Raw genomic sequence first — 17,483 nt, 5'->3', positions numbered from 1 at the left:
CATGGGTGACTCCATTCTGATTTTTAGTCTGGTCTGTTGGGGTCTGGTGCAGGAGCTTAGTCCAAACGATGGCCTCCTATCATTTTTACTTAACCATGTGTATCAATTACTTACATAATAATTGAAAACTAAGTCTAATTTTTTTCAAAAAAGACACTAAGCTCCCATCCTGAGGCTCTGGGAGAGGGCACGCTCTTTGAGACAGAGTCTCATTCTATTGCCCAGGCTGGAGTGCAGTGGCATGATCTCGGTTCACTGCAACCTCCGCCTCCCAGGTTCAAGCAATTCTCCTGCCTCAGCTGTGCACTCTCCTCTGCACAGTGAGAATGCCCGCAAGCACAGAGTGACTCTCCTAGGGAGGGGTGGGGCTGAGACAAAGCCGTGACCTAGGAGGAGGCAGGTCCCCTCACTCTTGAAAGCCTCTCGTTGTCCCTCTCCCTATCACAAGGGTGGTAGAAAGGCCCACCCAGGGTCCAGGGTCCTTGTCCCTTGCCACTTACTGCTGGTTCTGCATTTCATCTGGGTCAGTGTCATACCAAAGCAGGAGGGGCTGACTCAGGCAGGAGGAAGCCAAAGAAAGATTAGGGAAGCTTGAAGAATGGAAGCTTTGCTATAACCTCTCCTGGCTTGAAAAAGCACCTTTGGGACTCAGAGGGTTAAAGGGCAAAGGTGGGCCTAGCTCAGTCCCAGAACACCTCACATGGTTTCTCTCCTTCACCCACTCAGTCGTTCCACAAACAGCATCCAGCCCCTGTGGCTCAGTACTGGGCAATGGGGCATAGGTCATTTAGATACCATCCCTGCCCACAAGAAGCTCACCAGCTAGTCTAGTGGGCAGTAACTCATGTTAAAGAACCTTTAGGAAATGGAGAAAATGTGCAATGGGTTGGTGGTGGGCGTGATGGCCTGGCTGGTGGGCGATGTGGAGAAGTTTCTAAAGACGATATTTGGGCTGAGTATGGAATGGGGAAGAGCATTCCTGGTGCAGAGGTGCATTCCAGGCACAGAGGTAGGTTGCATCCTTAGCCCCAAGGCCAGGTGGAGGACAGGGCTCTGGCATTAATATTCCCACTGGCCTTCTGGGTTTGCCCTTGGTGGGGTCATGGGGAGTAGGGTGTGGTAGTGGTATGTTACTATCACCATTTCTGGAGTTCTGTGACAGAACCAGAGCACACACTGAACTGTCCTGTCTCTCTCTTGTTAGTAATGGGAGTTGGCCAAGATTTGGGGAGATGGACTTGAACTAGGAGGATAGGGCTGCTGTTGTTGCTTTCTCCTGCCTCTTGCATTTTTAACTACACCAGTAATTTTTTTTTTTTTTTTTTTTTTTTTGAGACAGAATCTCGCTCTGTCACTAGGCTGGAGTGCAGTGGCACGATTTTGGCTCACTGCAACCTCCACCTCCCAGGTTCAAGCAATTCTCCTGCCTCAGCCTCCCGAGTAGGTGGGATTGCAGCATATGCCACCATGCACAGCTAATTTTTGTATTTTTGGTAGAGATGGGGTTTCACCATGTTGGCCAGGATGGTCTCGATCTCTTGATCTCATGATCTGCCTGCCTCGGTCTCCCAAAGTGCTGGGATTACAGGCGTGAGTCATTGCGCCTGGCCCTATACCAGTAATTCTTAAGAGTATGGGTGGGGTCTAATATAATTTCTAGATAAAGGGGATATACTAAAAAAAAGCATATTCCATAATGTGATTTTTTTTTTTTTTTTTTTTTTTTATTTGAGACGGAGTCTCGCTCTGTCGCCCAGGCTGGAGTGCAGTGGCCGAATCTCAGCTCACTGCAAGCTCCGCCTCCCAGGTTCACGCCATTCTCCTGCCTCAGCCTCCCGAGTAGCTGGGACTACAGGCGCCCACCACCTCGCCCGGCTAGTTTTTTGTATTTTTTAGTGGAGACGGGGTTTCACCATGTTAGCCCATGTTGGGATGGTCTCGATCTCCTGACCTTGTGATCCGCCCGTCTCGGCCTCCCAAAGTGCTGGGATTACAGGCTTGAGCCACCGCGCCCGGCTCCATAATGTAATTTTATATGGGGGGTGGATACAACATTATTTTAGTAATACAAACTAGAACAGATACAGCTTTTGAAAATAAGTGAGGGGATTTCACAGAAGACACAGTGATAATTCACCAAGGGCATGTGATCTAGGGGGAGCATCTCAGCATGGTATGGGACTGGAGGGAGGGAGAAATGCTGTCCCAGATACACCTAGGCTGATCTTTCCTGTCAGCCAGAGCAGGCAGTTCTCACTCACTGAGGCCATCACAGAAGGAGCAGGTAGAAAATCCAACACTGCACCTAAATATCCCTTCTCTTTTTCCTTGGTGACCAAGAGCTCACAGTTTACTTGAAGCAAGCCATAGCTTCTGGGCTTCAGTTTTCCTCATCCAACAAACGGGGAGATTGGGCTAGATGACCACCTAGAACCCTTTTAGATATACTAACTCGGTCTTTTCCAGATTTTTTTTTTTTTGAGACGGAGTCTCCCTCTGTCACCCAGGCTGGAGTGCAATGGCACGATCTCAGCTCATTGCAACCTCTGCCTCAGCCTCCTGAGTAGCTGGGATTACAGGCACGCCCCACCACGCCCGGCTACTTTTTGTATTTTTAGTAGAGACGGGGTTTCACCATGTTGGCCCGGCTGCTCTCGAACTCCTGACCTCATGATCTGCTCGCCTCGGTCTCCCAAAGTGCTGGGATTACAGGCGTGAGCCACTGTGCCCAGCCGCAGATGTTTTCATCATCACTGTTTTTGCCATTTCTTTGTTTCACCATATTAAGTACATATTTTTCTTTAAATTGATTCACTTTATTAACTTAAATATTTACTTATCCTCATCTTAAACAGTAGTATCTGTGAAAGCATGGGTTTGATGGGCAAGTGATATATAATGTATATTAAAACAAATATGACTGTAAATATAAAAATTCACCCATGTACCACCTAACATCTTCTCCTGTCACCAATGGTACACCTATGCCTCCCTTGGGGGGAAACACTGCATCCAATCACTTGTTGTCACAGCAGCGTGTAGAGAGGGTTGAAAACCACGTGGAAGTTTGTGCCCACGTTCGTGTTGGTACTTGGCAGGTCTGGAATTAGAACTTTGGTCTTAGCTTAATTCACTCACTGAACAATTGTTGGAGGGTCTGCCATCTGCAGGTACTGTTCTGGCCCCGGGGCTAAAATAGTGAACAAGATATGCATGGTGCCTGCCCTGCGTCTCCAACACCCTAATAAGTAGACAGATAAAACTAAGGAATCAATACATAAATGCAAATGATAAAAAGCACTGCAATGGCAAGCTTGTGTTCTTGTGTTACTCTGATTAGCTTCATGTGTATTTATCAGCTACTCCGTGCTTGGTTGCAAATTTATTACTTACTACATTCTCTTAAATACATTTATTTAGGTCAGTGCGGTGGCTCACACCTGTAATTCCAGCATTTGGGAGGCTGAGGCAGGTAGATCACTTGAGGTCAGGAGTTCAAGTCCAGTCTGGCCAACATGGTGAAACCATGTGGTGGTGCACGCCTGTAGTCCCAGCTACTTGGGAAGCTGAGGCAGGAGAATCGCTTGAGTCTAGGAGGTGGAGGTTGCAGTGAGCTGAGATCACACCACTGCACTCCAGCCTGGGTGACAGAGCGAGACTCTGTCTCAAAAAAATAAAAATTAAAAAAAAGAATACATTTATTCAGTCCCAAGGGCCCTGAGAGAAACCTTCCTTACCAAAGGTGTAGGCCAAACTCGTAAGGTTGAGTTATCCCCATAATCATCTAGAATATAACAAGTACAAAATACTCCCTACTAGAATATAACACTTTTCCTACCATCCATTAGCAACATACATCTCTTCTCTATCTAATCTCATTGAATCTTCACCTCACTCAATGAAGAAAGGCAGGCATCTTATCTTGCTCAAAATCCTGGAGTTGGAGGTAGGTGCAATGTGGACATGGCACTCAGGACTTCTGTTTTCCAGAGTCTCACCTTTTTCTACTGCCCTTCAAGCAATGGAGACAGCAAGCATACTGAGAGGAAATGTGTCTGAGAGGCACGTTACAGTTTTACCTGGGAGTCTAATAGTGCATTTCAAGAATGAGGGCAGTAATTTGTCTACAGACATATTCATACATGTGCTAAAGGATGTGTAGACAAAGAGAGAAATTAGGCACTGTCAAAGCAAGTGGCTGGTGACAACAGACGTGTCTGTTAGTTAACTGATGGCACATCCATTCAGTGGAATACTACATAGTTGTATGAATGAGTAGATATCTTATTGAGATAAGATACCAGATACCTTTTTTTTTTTCTTAAGAAAAAGGATGGCACTCAGGCTGGAGTGCCATGGCGTGATCTCGGCTCACTGCCACCATGCCTGGTTCTTCAGTGAATTTAAACATTATGTGTGCGTTAGCTCCCAATCGCTTCTGCTTCTTTATGCTGTGCGGTCACAAGTGTGTTTGGGGGTAGGGGGTGATGCCCTGAGCAGGATCAGAGGGGGGTCTGCACCCTGGCACCTGACAAACCCAGCTTTTAGTACTCCTGTTCTACACAGAGCCTTTCTGGCTTCCTGATTAGAATGACAAAGATGTAGAGACTAAATACACCTTTGAGGCAGATTTTTCATCACATCCATTCATTCAATTCATTTCACAAATATTAAGAACCCATTCTACATCAGACCTAACAAAAACAAGGCAAATGAGGTCCTTGCTTTAAGAGCTTATGCTCCAGGGCGGAGAGGGATCTTGAGGGGTAAGGCTCCTGCTGAGACCTGAAGGGTGAGAAGAAGCTGGCTATGTGAAGTCCGTGTGAAGACATGGAGGAAGAGTGCACCAGGCAGAAGGAATTAGGACTGCAAAGTGCTGGTGGAGGGAAGGAGAAAAAGAAAGGCCAGCGTGGCTGGAGCCTGCTTAGCAAGGGGATAGTTAACTGGAAGAATCTTAGTCATTAGCCTTCTTGAGAGGCAGAAAGCACATGTGCATATTGCAAAAAGGTCTGTACTCAAAGGCAACCATTGCCTTTAGGAGTGGGAGGATCAAACCCAGTGAGGTTTGCAGTCTTTTTTCAGACTAGTATCCTAGTACCCTGCCTTTCTCCCCACCCTATGCAGAGTAACCACAGGAATTTGTGACTTCATTCTCCAAGACCAAGGATTCTAAGGCCCTACAATTAGGGCCTCATGTGGTGTGGTGTGGTAACGCCACTGTGAAACAGAAGCTGGAGCTGAAAGAAAATAGAGATTTCGGAGCTGAAAGATGGAATTAGCATCCCAGCTATAGGCATTTATTATTTATGTGGGCTTGAGGGGGTCATTTCACATTTGCCGGCTTTGTTTCCTGAAGGTCCTGGAAAAGACATGCACAATTATAAGTGAACATTTATTTATTTTTAAATTTCTCTCTAGGCAAACAATGGAATGTATTGGTGGTTGGCTGGTGAACTGTTTATAGAGAATTCAACTCCATGGCTGGAAGAGGGTCTGTTGCCTTCCGCAGAGGTGGTCTGGTTCTCCCCACGAACGCCCCGACAGCTGAAGTGATGCTGAGACGTCCTTCTTCAGGCAGGAGGATTTGCTCCACGTAGCTTTTCCCATACACAGGGAGAGCATTTACAGCTCTGCTTCATGGCAGCTGATGCTGCAGGGGTGTGAGGGGCTGACCCTTGCTGGGAGAACTGAGCACAGATGAATGTGTCACTGAGAAGGAATTCCATAACACATGTGACTTTCAAAGTTTTTATTGAGTCCAAATGGACTGCAAATACAGTGAGGATGCTGCTGCCTCTCGTGCCAATGAATTCAGGCTCCAAGATCCCCAGGACACCCCCATTCTGTCTCCATCTCTTGCATCTGCTTTCCTTTGCAGGTTGGCCTCATGTTCCTAATCCTATTGCCCCCGTGGAAGCTGGAACCATGGCCAGAGGTAGCCTTGGGAAGAGAAAATCTCATCTCTAACCTTTGAGTGGAAAATGCTAGGGAAGGGTTCTGAATGGCTCAGCTGGGCCCCATGTCTCTCCTTGGTCTAATCACGGGAGCCAAAAGGATGGGTCACTTACAGCCAGCTTGGGTCATCTGCCCCGTTGTTGTGGCCAGTACCCTTAACAGAAGGGCAGAAAAGATCATGGGGTCAGCAAGGAGGGCAGCCTCCTCAAAGCTCAGAGCTGTGTAGGCACAGGGGCCACAGAGCAGCATGAGACCATCCTTGTGCTCCACAACCTAGTACAATTGAGTTGGGGAAGGTGTTGATTGATACTCATATGAAGACATTACAAAGTCAACCCTAAATGTGTCTGGTGGAATTCAATGGAAGGAGAGAGAACATCAGAGATTGATGTGTTCAGAGATGTGAAGCCATGGGGCAGGAGGAAGCCCCGGGCCAGTGGTGAGAAATCGGGCTGGATACCAGCTATCCAAGGGGGCCTGGAAGCCACATGGGGAAGAAGAGTAGATTCTACACCACAATAGGTTCCCTATACATGAGGAGAGACAGCCAGGTAAGGGGTGTGCTGGGGAGAGGGGGAAGAGCCTCAGTAGCAAGTGAAGGTGGCGCCACTCCCTCCATCACCGCCCACGGGTCCCCAGTGGCCTGGAGAGGGCCATGAATTTCAGCATTCCCTGTGTGACTCACCAGTAGGATGTGGGCCTCACCATTTTCCTGTCTCTGCCTGGGTTTCACTCACTTTATACCAGTGGGACTCTCAAACTGCGGTGTGCATAAGACTTACAGAGGGAACATAGGTAAAACACTGGCACTGGGGACAGTCCCAGGGTGGGTGGGATAGTTCAGTGGGTCTAGAGAGGGACCCGACAGTCTGTATTTTATTTTAATAATTAGTAGTTTTTTGAGACGGAGTTATGCTCTTGTTGCCCAGGCTGGAGTCAATGGCGCTATCTTGGCTCACCACAACCTCCGCCTCCTGGGTTCAAGCAATTCTCCTGCCTTGGCCACCCGAGTAGCTGGGATTACAGGTATGTACCACCATGCCCAGCTAATTTTGTATTTTTAGTAGAGATGAGGTTTCTCAATGTTGGTCAGGCTGGTCTTGAACTCCCCACCTCAGTTGATCTGCCTGCCTCGGCCTCCCAAAGTGCTGAGATTATAGGTGTGAGCCACCGTGCCAGCCAGTCTGCATTTTCTTTTCTTCTTTTTTTCTGTTGAGTGTTCAACTTTATTCTTTATGTTAATTTAAATTATTTTCAGATGATTAGGTAAACTTTTTTTTATTATACTTTAAGTTCTAGGGTACATGTGCACAACGTGCAGGTTTGTTACATACGTATACATGTGCCATGTTGGTGTGCTGCACCCATTAACTCGTCAATTGCATTAGGTATATCTCCTAATGCTATCCCTCCCCCCAACCCCCAACAATAGGACCCGGTGTGTGATGTTCCCCTTCCTGTGTCCAAGTGATCTCACTGTTCAGTTCCCACCTATGAGTGAGAACATGCGGTGTTTGGTTTTCTGTTCTTGTGACAGTTTGCTGAGAATGATGGTTTCCAGTTGCATCCATGTCCCTACAAAGAACATGAACTCATCCTTTTTTATGGCTGCATAGTATTCCATGGTGTATATGTGCCACATTTTCTTAATCCAGTCTGTCACTGATGGACATTTGGGTTGATTCCAAGTCTTTGCTATTGTGAATAGTGCTGCAATAAACATACGTGTGCATGTGTCTTTATAGCAGCATGATTTATAATCCTTTGGGTATATACCCAGTAATGGGATGGCTGGGTCAAATGGTATTTCTAGTTCTAGATCCTTCAGGAATTGCCACACTGTTTTCCACAATGGTTGAACTAGTTTACAGTCCCATCAACAGTGTAAAAGTGTTCCGATTTCTCCACATCCTCTCCAGCACCTGTTGTTTCCTGATTTTTTTAATGATTGCCATTCTAACTGGTGTGAGATGGTATCTCATTGTGGTTTTGATTTGCTTTTCTCTGATGGCGAGTGATGATGAGCATTTTTTCATGTGTCTGTTGGCTATATGAATGTCTTCTTTTGAGAAGTGTCTGTTCATATCCTTTGCCCACTTTTTGATGGGGTTGTTTGTTTTTTTCTTGTAAATTTCATTGAGTTCTTTATAGGTTCTGGATATTAGCCCTTTGTCAGATGAGTAGATTGCAAAAATTTTCTCCCATGCTGTAGGTTGCCTGTTCACTCTGATGGTAGTTTCTTTTGCTGTGCAGAAGTTCTTTAGTTTAATTAGATTCCATTTGTCAATTTTGGCTTTTGCTGCTGTTGCTTTTGGTGTTTTAGACATGAAGTCTGTGCCCATGCCTATGTCCTGAATGGTATTACCTAGGTTTTCTTCTAGGGTTTTTATGGTTTTAGGTCTAACATTTAAGTCTCTAATCCATCTTGAATTAATTTTCGTATAAGAAGTAAGGAAAGGATCCAGTTTCAGCTTTCTACTTATGGCTAGCCAATTTTCCCAGCACCATTTATTAAATAGGGAATCCTTTCCCCATTTCTTGTTTTTCTCAGGTTTGTCAAAGATCAGATGGCTGTAGATGTGTGGTATTATTTCTGAGGGCTCTGTTCTGTTCCATTGGTCTATATCTCTGTTTTGGTACCAGTACCATGCTGTTTTGGTTACTGTAGCCTTGTAGTATAGTTTGAAGTCAGGTAGCGTGATGCCTCCAGCTTTGTTCTTTTGACTTAGGATTGTCTTGGCAATGCGGGGTCTTTTTTGGTTCCATATGAACTTTAAAGCAGTTTTTTCCAATTCTGTGAAGAAAGTCATTGGTAGCTTAATGGGGATGGCATTGAATCTATAACTTACCTTGGGCAGTATGGCCATTTTCACAATATTGGTTCTTCCTATCTATTAGCATAGTATGTTCTTCCATTTGTTTGTGTCCTCTTTTATTTCACTGAGCAGTGGTTTGTAGTTCTCCTTGAAGAGGTCCTTTACATCCCTGTAAGTTGGATTCCTAGGTATTTTATTCTCTTTGAAGGTATTGTGAATGGGAGTTCATTCATGGTTTGGCTCTCTGTTTGTCTGTTACTGGTGTATAAGAATGCTTGCGATTTTTGCACATTGATTTTGTATCCTGAGACTTTGCTGAAGTTGCTTATCAGCTTAAGGAGATTTTGGGCTGAGACAATGGGGTTTTCTAAATATACAATCATGTCATCTGCAAACAGGGACAATTTGACTTCTTCTTTTCCTAACTGAATACCCTTGATTTCTTTCTCTTGCCTGATTGCACTAGCCAGAATTTCCAACCCTATGTTGAATAGGAGTGGTGAGAGAGGGCATCCCTGTCTTGTGCCAGTTTTCAAAGGGAATGCTTCCAGTTTTTGCCCATTCAGTATGATATTGACTGTGGGTTTGTCATAAAGTTATTATTTTGAGATACGTCCCATCAGTACCTAGTTTATTGAGAGTTTTTAGCATGAGGGGCTGTTGAATTTTGTCGAAGGCCTTTTCTGCATCTATTGAGATAATCATGTGGTGTTTGTCTTTGGTTCTGTTTATATGATGGATTACGTTTATTGATTTGCGTATGTTGAACCAGCCTTGCATCCCAGTGATGAAGCCCACTTGATCATGGTGGATAAGCTTTTTGATGTGCTGCTGGATTCGGTTTGCCAGTATTTTATTGAGGACTTTTGCATCAATGTTCATCAAGGATATTGGTCTAAAATTATCTTTTTTTGGTTGTATCTCTGTCAGGCTTTGGTATCAGGATGATGTTGGTCTCGTAAAATGAGTTAGGGAGAATTCCCTCTTTTTCTATTGAGTGGAATAGTTTCAGAAGGAATGGCACCAACTCCTCCTTGTACTTCTGGTAGAATTCGGCTGTGAATCCGTCTGGTCCTGGACTTTTTTTGGTTGGTAGGCTATTAATTATTGCCTCAATTTCAGAGCCTGCTATTGGTCTATTCAGAGACTCAACTTCTTCCTGGTTTAGCCTTAGGAGAGTGTAAGTGTCCAGGAAATTATCCATTTCTTCTAGGTTTTCATTTGCACAGAGGTGTTTATAGTATTCTCTGATGGTAGTTTGTATTTCTGTGGGGTTGGTGGTAATATCCCCTTTATCATTTTTTATTGCATCTATTTGATTCTTCTCTCTTTTCTTCTTTATTAGTCTTGTTAGCGGTCTACCAATTTTGTTGATCTTTTCAAAACCCAGCTCCTGGATTCATAGATTTTTTGGAGGGTTTTTTGTGTCTCTATCTCCTTCAGTTCTGCTCTGATCTTAGTTATTTCTTGCCTTCTGCTAGCTTTTGAATGTGTTTGCTCTCGCTTCTCTAGTTCTTTTAATTTTGATGTTAGGGTGTCAATTTTAGATCTTTCCTGCTTTTTCTTGTGGGCATTTAGTGCTATAAATTTCCCTCTACACACTGCTTTAAATGTGTCCCAGAGATTCTGGTATGTTGTATCTTTGTTCTCATTGGTTTCAAAGAACATCTTTATTTCTGCCTTCATTTCGTTATGTACCCAGTAGTCATTCAGGAGCAGGTTGTTCAGTTTCCATATAGTTGAGTGGTTTTGATTGAGTTTCTTAGTCCTGAGTTCTAGTTTGATTGCACTGTGGTCTGAGAGACAGTTTGTTATAATTTCTGTTCTTTTACATTTGCTGAGGAGTGCTTTACTTCCAACTATGTGGTCAATTTTGGAATAAGTGGAATGTGGTGCTGAGAAGAATGTATATTCTGTTGATTTGGGGTGGAGAGTTCTGTAGATGTCTATTAGGTCTGCTTGGTGCAGAGCTGAGTTCAATTCCTGGATATCTTTGTTAACGTTCTGTCTTGTTGATCTGTCTAATGTTGACAGTGGGGTGTTAAAGTCTCCCATTATTATTGTATGGGAGTCTAAGTCTCTTTGTAAGTCTCTAAGGACTTGCTTTATGAATCTGGGTGCTCCTGTATTGGGTGCATATATATTTAGGATAGTTAGCTCTTCCTGATGAATTGATCCCTTTACCATTATGTAATGGCCTTCGTTGTCTCTTTTCATCTTTGATGGTTTAAAGTCTGTTTTATCAGAGACTAGGATTGCAACCCTTGCTTTTTTTTCTTTTCCATTTGCTTGGTAGATCTTCCTCCATCCCTTTATTTTGAGTCTATGTGTGTCTCTGCATGTGAGATGGGTCTCCTGAATACAGCAAACTGATGGGTCTTGACTCTTTATCCAATTTGCCAGTCTAGGTCTTTTAATTGGATCATTTGGTCCATTTACATTTAAGGTTAATATTGTTATGTGTGAACTTGATCCTGTCATTATGATATTAGCTGGTTATTTTGCTCACTAGTTGATGCAGTTTCTTCCTACCATCGATGGACTTTACATTTTGACATGTTTTTGCAATGGCTGGTACCTGTTGTTCCTTTCCATGTTTACTGCTTCCTTCAGAATCTCTTGTAGGGCAGGCCTGGTGGTGACAAAATCTCTAAGCATTTGCTTGTCTGTAAAGGATTTTATTTCTCCTTCACTTATGAAACTTAGTTTGGCTGGAGATGAAATTCTGGGTTGAAAATTCTTTTCTTTAAGAATGTTGAATATTGGCCTCCACTCTCTTCTGGCTTGGAGAGTTTCTGCCGAGAGACCTGCTGTTAGTCTGATGGGCTTCCCTTTGTGTGTAACCCGACCTTTCTCTCTGGCTGCCCTTAACATTTTTTCCTTCATTTCAACTTTGGTGAATCTGACAATTATGTGTCTTGGAGTTGCTCTTCTCGAGGAGTATCTTTGTGGCATTCTCTGTATTTCCTGAATTTGAATGTTGGCCTGCCTTACTAGGTTGGGGAAGTTCTCCTGGATGACAACCTGCAGAGTGTTTTCCAACTTAGTTCCATTTTCCCCGTCACTTTCAGGCACACCAATCAGACGTAGATATGGTCTTTTCACATAATCCCATATTTCTTGGAGACTTTGTTCATTTCTTTTTACGCTTTTTTCTCTACATTTCTCTTCTTGTCTCGCTTCATTTCATTCATTTGATCTTCAATCACTGATACTCTTTCTTCCAGTTGATCGAGTCCGTTACTGAAGTTTGTGCATTTGTCATGTAGTTCTTGTGTTATGGTTTTCATCTCTATCAGTTCTTTTAAGGTCTTTTCTGCATTGATTATTCTAGTTATCCATTCATCCATTCTTTTTTCAAGGTTTTTCGTTTCTTTGTGCTGGTTACGTAGTTCCTCCTTTAGCTCTGAGAAGTTTGATCGACCGAAGCCGCCTTCTCTCAACTCGTCAAAGTCATTCTCCGTCCAGCTTTGTTCTGTTGCTGGTGATGAGTTGCATTCCTTTGGAGGGGGAGATGCGCTGTGATTTTTTGAATTTCCAGCTTTTCTGCACTGCTTTTTCCCCATCTTTGTGGATTTCTCTGCCTTTGGTCTTTGATGATGGGGATGTACTGATGGGGTTTTGGTATGGGTGTCCTTTCTGTTTGTTAGTTTTCCTTCTAACAGTCAGGACCCTCAGTTGTAGGTCTGTTGGAGTTTGCTTGAGGTCCACTCCAGACCTGTTTTCCTGGGTATCAGCAGCAGAGGCTGCAGAAGATAGAATATTGCTGAACAGCGAGTGTTGCTGTCTGATTCTTGCTCTGGAAGCTTCGTCTCAGGAGTGTACCCCGCCGTGTGAGGTGTGAGGTGTCGGTCTGCACCTAGTGGGGGATGTCTCCCAGTTAGGCTACTCAGGGGTCAAGGACCCACTTGAGCAGGCAGTCTGTCCGTTCTCAGATCTCAACCTCTGTGCTAGGAGATCCACTGCTCTCTTCAAAGCTGTCAGACAGGGGCATTTACCTCTGCTGAGGTTTCTGCTGCTTTTTGTTTAGCTATGCCCTGTCCCCAGAGGAGGAGTCTACGGTGGCAGCCTGGCCTCCTTGAGCTGTGGTGGCCTGCACCCAATTCAAGCTTCCCAGCGGCTTTGTTTACCTACTTAAGCCTCAGCAATGGCGGATGCCCCTCCCCTAGCCTCGCTGCCACCTTGCAGTTAGATCTCAGACTGCTGTGCTAGCAATGAGGGAGGCTCCGTGGGCATGGGACCCTCTGAGCCAGGTGTGGGATATAATCTCTTGGTGTGCCATTTGCTAAGACCCTTGGCAAAGCGCAGTATTAGGGTGGGAGTTACCCAATTTTCCAGGTGTTGTGTGTCTCAATTTCCTTTGGCTAGGAAAAGGAATTCCCTTCCCTCTTGAGCTTCCCAGGTGAGGCAATGCCTTGCCCTGCTTCTGCTCTTGCTGGTCGGGCTGCACCCACGGACCAGCGTCAACTGTCCGACACGCCCCAGTGAGATGAACCCAGTACCTCAGTTGAAAATGCAGAAATCACCCGTCTTCTGTGTCGCTCACACTGGGAGCTGGAGCCTGGAGCTGTTCCTATTCGGCCATCTTGGGCACGCCCTTTTTTTTCTTTTTTATTTTTGAGAGTCTCGCTCTGTCGCCCAGGCTGGAGTGCAGTGGCGCAATGTTGGCTCACTGCAAGCTCCACCTCCGGGGTTCACGTCATTCTGCCTCAGCCTCCCGAGGAGCTGGGCCTACAGGTGCCCACTACCACGCCCAGCTAATTTTTTGTATTTTTAGTAGAGACAGGGTCTCACTGTGTTAGCCAGGATGGTCTCAATAGTCCATATATTTAATAGGCTGCCCCAGGTGATTCTGATATAGCTGGTGCAACATGCTTTGCTGGGTGGTGCAACAGACTTTGAGAAAAGTTGCACAGGGTAATGTCAGAGAGAAAGGAGGAAGAGATTTGTGGCTGTTGCTATTTGTTAGAAGCTGACTTCTGATTGTCTGCAATAGACCCTGGTAGGGATAGGGGCCACAGGAGCAGCATGAAGCACAAGCTGTAGCATCTACTACCCCTGGGTTGGGGATGACACAGAATGATGCTCATATGAAGAAATGGTGAAGTCAGCTCTCATTGGGTGGGGTGGAATTCCATAGAAGGAGACAGTACAGAGAGCATATCCCCAATCTAACTTGGGCATGTGGATTCCCAATGAGCTGAGCCGTCATTTTAATTTAATGAGCAAATGAAAACAGTGGGCAAAAGAAAAATATAAATGTTTCCAGGACTCAGGATGGGTGGGAAAGAAATGACTGGAAAGGGGAGATTCAAAAATCAGGGAAACAGATGAAGTGAGGGGTAGGAAAGAAAAAGAGAGCAAGAGGAAGATTCTTTTTGAAAGGCCACTTTATTGATGGAGATAAAACTTAATGGAGCTCCCCACAGCCCTCCCCTCACTCATGTTAGTGGCTTCACTGGGCATCTGAGACCAGCGTGGCCTGTTACCCACATAGACTGGGCTGCTTAGCCCGCCCAGTCTATCACACCGCCCGCTCCACGTTGGGCAGCCACGTAAAAACACGTCACAGCTCAAGAAGATCCATGGATGCACCTCTGAATCCCTCCCCCCAACAATGGATTCTGTGCATTTTTTTAATATTGTACAAAATATGTTAACTAGGAAAAGTTAGCTGTACTGTGACAAGTGCGGGACGTCCTATTAGGATTACCGTCCCCCAGGCATTACTTCTTATTGCAGTAAGACCTCTAAAAGGTGGAGCTGTACAAACTGAAAAAAATCTAAACGATTTTAAGAAGAGCAGCAACTCAATACTGCTTTAGTTCATTTAAATTTTCTTTCCCAAAAATACACTCCTAAATATACAAACTATACAATCTTATTATTTTAATGCTGGTTTTTTTTTTGTTTCTGTTTTTTTTTTTGTGTGTGTGTGTTTTGTTTTTGTTCTGTTTTTAATAACAACAGTAGGACCCAAACTAAAAAATCAGTTCATCTTCAAACCAACAAGAGCACTAGAGGACTTGTGACTCAGTACCTTCATATAACACCACATAAATAACTTTAGCCACAGTCAATGTTCACAGCCTGGTCAGTGGAACAAAAGAAATACTTTTCTGGCGATTAGACGTCATCTGCAGAGAGAGCTGGGATATTCATCCGAGGCCGGGTGAAAAATGCCATCTTCTCCCTATAAGAGAGATCATCCCTTTAGAGTAGGAGCAGGGGTTTTCAACCTTACTCTGCTGAGATTCTGGGCAGGATAATTCTTTGTCATGGGGGCTGTCCTATACATTCACTGTAGAATGTTTAGCAACGTCCTTGGCCTCTACCCTCTAGACGCTGGCCGTATCCTTGACCTCCAGTTACGACAACCCAAAATGCATGCTCATTGCCAAATGTTCCAGGGGCAAGGGGAGAAATCACGCCTGGTTGAGAACCACTGCTTTAAAGACCATTAGCATGAACAATGACCCTTAGTTCAAATCAAATCAGAGGCTTCTCAGAGTTTAAAAGGATCCTTGGGCCACTTCCAATGTTTGTTTGTTTCAGATTCTCAATTTGTTAAAAAGTTAAGAGATGCCCAAAGATAGTTGTACAAATGTACATTTTAAAAGTTTATATTCCACAAAGGAATTTTTTTTTAGCACATACACAAACATGTGTACCTTATCTGAGAGGACATCAGAAGTCTAAATGCTAGGGCCTCCGTGGATGGGAGGCCCAGGCCAAATGGCATTCGGGACCCTCCGAGAATACACCCGGGTCCAGCATGGCAAGAAAGCACCTCCCTGGGATCCTAGCAGGTGGCAGGCAGAGCCAGGGAGGCCCAGCAAGCATCCATTACCCATAGGCTTATTTATCATTCAGCCAACCCTCCACAATTACCAGTGATGAAAACACTACGAGGAAAGGCTGGAGCAGGTGGCTCATTCATTAAACAAGAGGATCTAACAAATTAGCTCGAGTTGTGTGGGGACTGATAAAGACAGCCGGGGGAAGAGTGCTGCAGAGCTCATGGATCGCCAGGGATGGCTTGGCGGAGGATGAACATCTGTTACAGAGAAAGCCAGTGCTCTGTGAGCAAGGGATGGGAGCAGTAAGACCACAGACAGAAGACTAAGGCCGTGGGTTGGCTGAGAAAGGGAGAGGGGGCTGTCGGGGCCCTCTGCTTACCTGAAAGACTGCACTTCTGGGGGCTCCTTACAGCTCTGGCCTCGGAGCCTGTGCACATCCTTGGCAGCCGCCCTCATCATCTTGTCTGTCTGAAGCTCACCCTTGTGCTCTGCTTGGTCCATCTGCTGGGCAAAGCAAGCAGGGCCCTGAGTCAGTGGAGGGGGCCTCCAGAAAGGGGCAAGGAGAACTCCCTATCACAATAGAGGGGGCTCCTGTAGGGATGGCACCCTCACTCCTGCTCCCCGTGGGATCCACTTCTTTCAGAACCATAATGGGAAGTGCTCCAATCATCTGTTTGAGTGAGTAGATTTTTGGGGCCAGGAAACAGAATACCTGTGTGGATCTGGGGGAATTGAGGAGATGAGGGCTGCCTGGTGAAACGTGCACTACCTCTAATCCTCAGGCCACCCAGGAAGGTAGACGTTATTACCTCTATTTTACCCAGGCAACTGAGGCTCCAGCATAGGAAGAAATTTCTTTAATGTCAGACTACTAAGAAGTGGTGGAAACCCAGTCCCAAGCCATGCAGTAGTTCTTAAGAGGCTTGGGTATAACACTATGTCCCTTCCTCCTAATGTAACTGTATGCAAACACTTTTAAGAACAAACCACAGACAGCCCTAAAATATCCATGTACCATATACTTGAAAACATTGCACAAAGACAGAATTTTGGTAAATAAAGCCATCATTTCAATGGTTCTTTGTTAGAAGTCATAGATGTTACTTTTTTTTTTTTTTTACTATTTGAAAGGTCAAGTTTTCTCAGTTTGTTTTTCTTAAGTCAGGGCACGTATTACTTCTCAGTCTTTTGACTAAGATCAAGTGTTAAAGTAGGGCACATAGGCATTTGTTTTCTGATCTCTTTTTGCCTTGGCTACCAGGAAGCTCAAAGATCAATATAATAACTAACTATTATTAGGTTACTTTAGGTTTGGGATATATTTATTTCCTCTCCTCCTTCAAGCCTTCCAATTTTCTATTTTCCCCTCAATGCTCTTGTTATAATCCTGTTTATAAGTAAACAGGGTATAAACAAGAAAGAAATAAACTTTTCTGGAACTTCAGAGCTGCCAGAGTCAGTCTGAAGCTCCCACATCAGTCCAGGCCTAAGAAGTCCAGCATCATCTTCCTGCCGTAGGGCATCACCACCTGCCCTGAGCACTGAGATTTCAGCTGATGGTCCTGACAGTTCAGGTAGGCACCCTCTGTAAGGTACTCTCAGCGAGTCTGGCTGTGTGCAGAGAGAACTAGCAAAGGTCTTTCTTGCCGTGGGTGGTGATCACAGAGTGGCAGGTGTTATTTTTCATAAAGGAGTAGAGAATGGCCCTTGGATATTGGCCCTATATTGTTTGTTTCTTCATGGCAGTCCGGGACCTGTTGGGACCTTAAAAGCCTGCTGGGTGCCACACTCAAATTTTTACCCTTCCAGTTGTTTTAAATATAGCTCAAATAAGCAACTTTTAAATATACAACCTTCCAGTTTGGCATACCCTGTGAAATTGTACCCAACACTTGCTAGCCATAGATAAAGC

At 44.8% G+C, this 17,483-nt stretch overlaps 1 protein-coding gene across 4 annotated transcripts in view; it reads right to left on the bottom strand.

Annotated features, from left to right (window-relative positions):
- Positions 1 to 14,143: 14,143 nt before the first annotated feature.
- Positions 14,144 to 17,483, bottom strand: part of WWC1 (WW and C2 domain containing 1) — a 173,874-nt gene continuing 170,534 nt past the window's right edge. For 3 of the 4 annotated variants that reach the window (XM_025389035.1, XM_025389036.1, XM_025389038.1), the window contains 2 exons: positions 15,951 to 16,075; positions 14,144 to 14,964 (listed from right to left, as the gene is read on the bottom strand). In XM_025389035.1, the coding sequence (XP_025244820.1) occupies positions 14,898 to 14,964; positions 15,951 to 16,075 (192 nt within the window). In that variant the 3' untranslated portion in view covers positions 14,144 to 14,897. The remainder of the gene's footprint in view (positions 14,965 to 15,950; positions 16,076 to 17,483) is intronic. The other variant, XM_025389037.1, reaches the window with a different exon arrangement.

This window comes from Theropithecus gelada, chromosome 6, assembly GCF_003255815.1.
Source record: "Theropithecus gelada isolate Dixy chromosome 6, Tgel_1.0, whole genome shotgun sequence".
In the NCBI taxonomy this organism is placed as follows: Eukaryota; Metazoa; Chordata; class Mammalia; order Primates; family Cercopithecidae; genus Theropithecus; species Theropithecus gelada.
The sequence above is the reverse complement of the archived record's forward strand: the minus strand, read 5'-3'. Positions and strand labels throughout refer to the sequence as shown.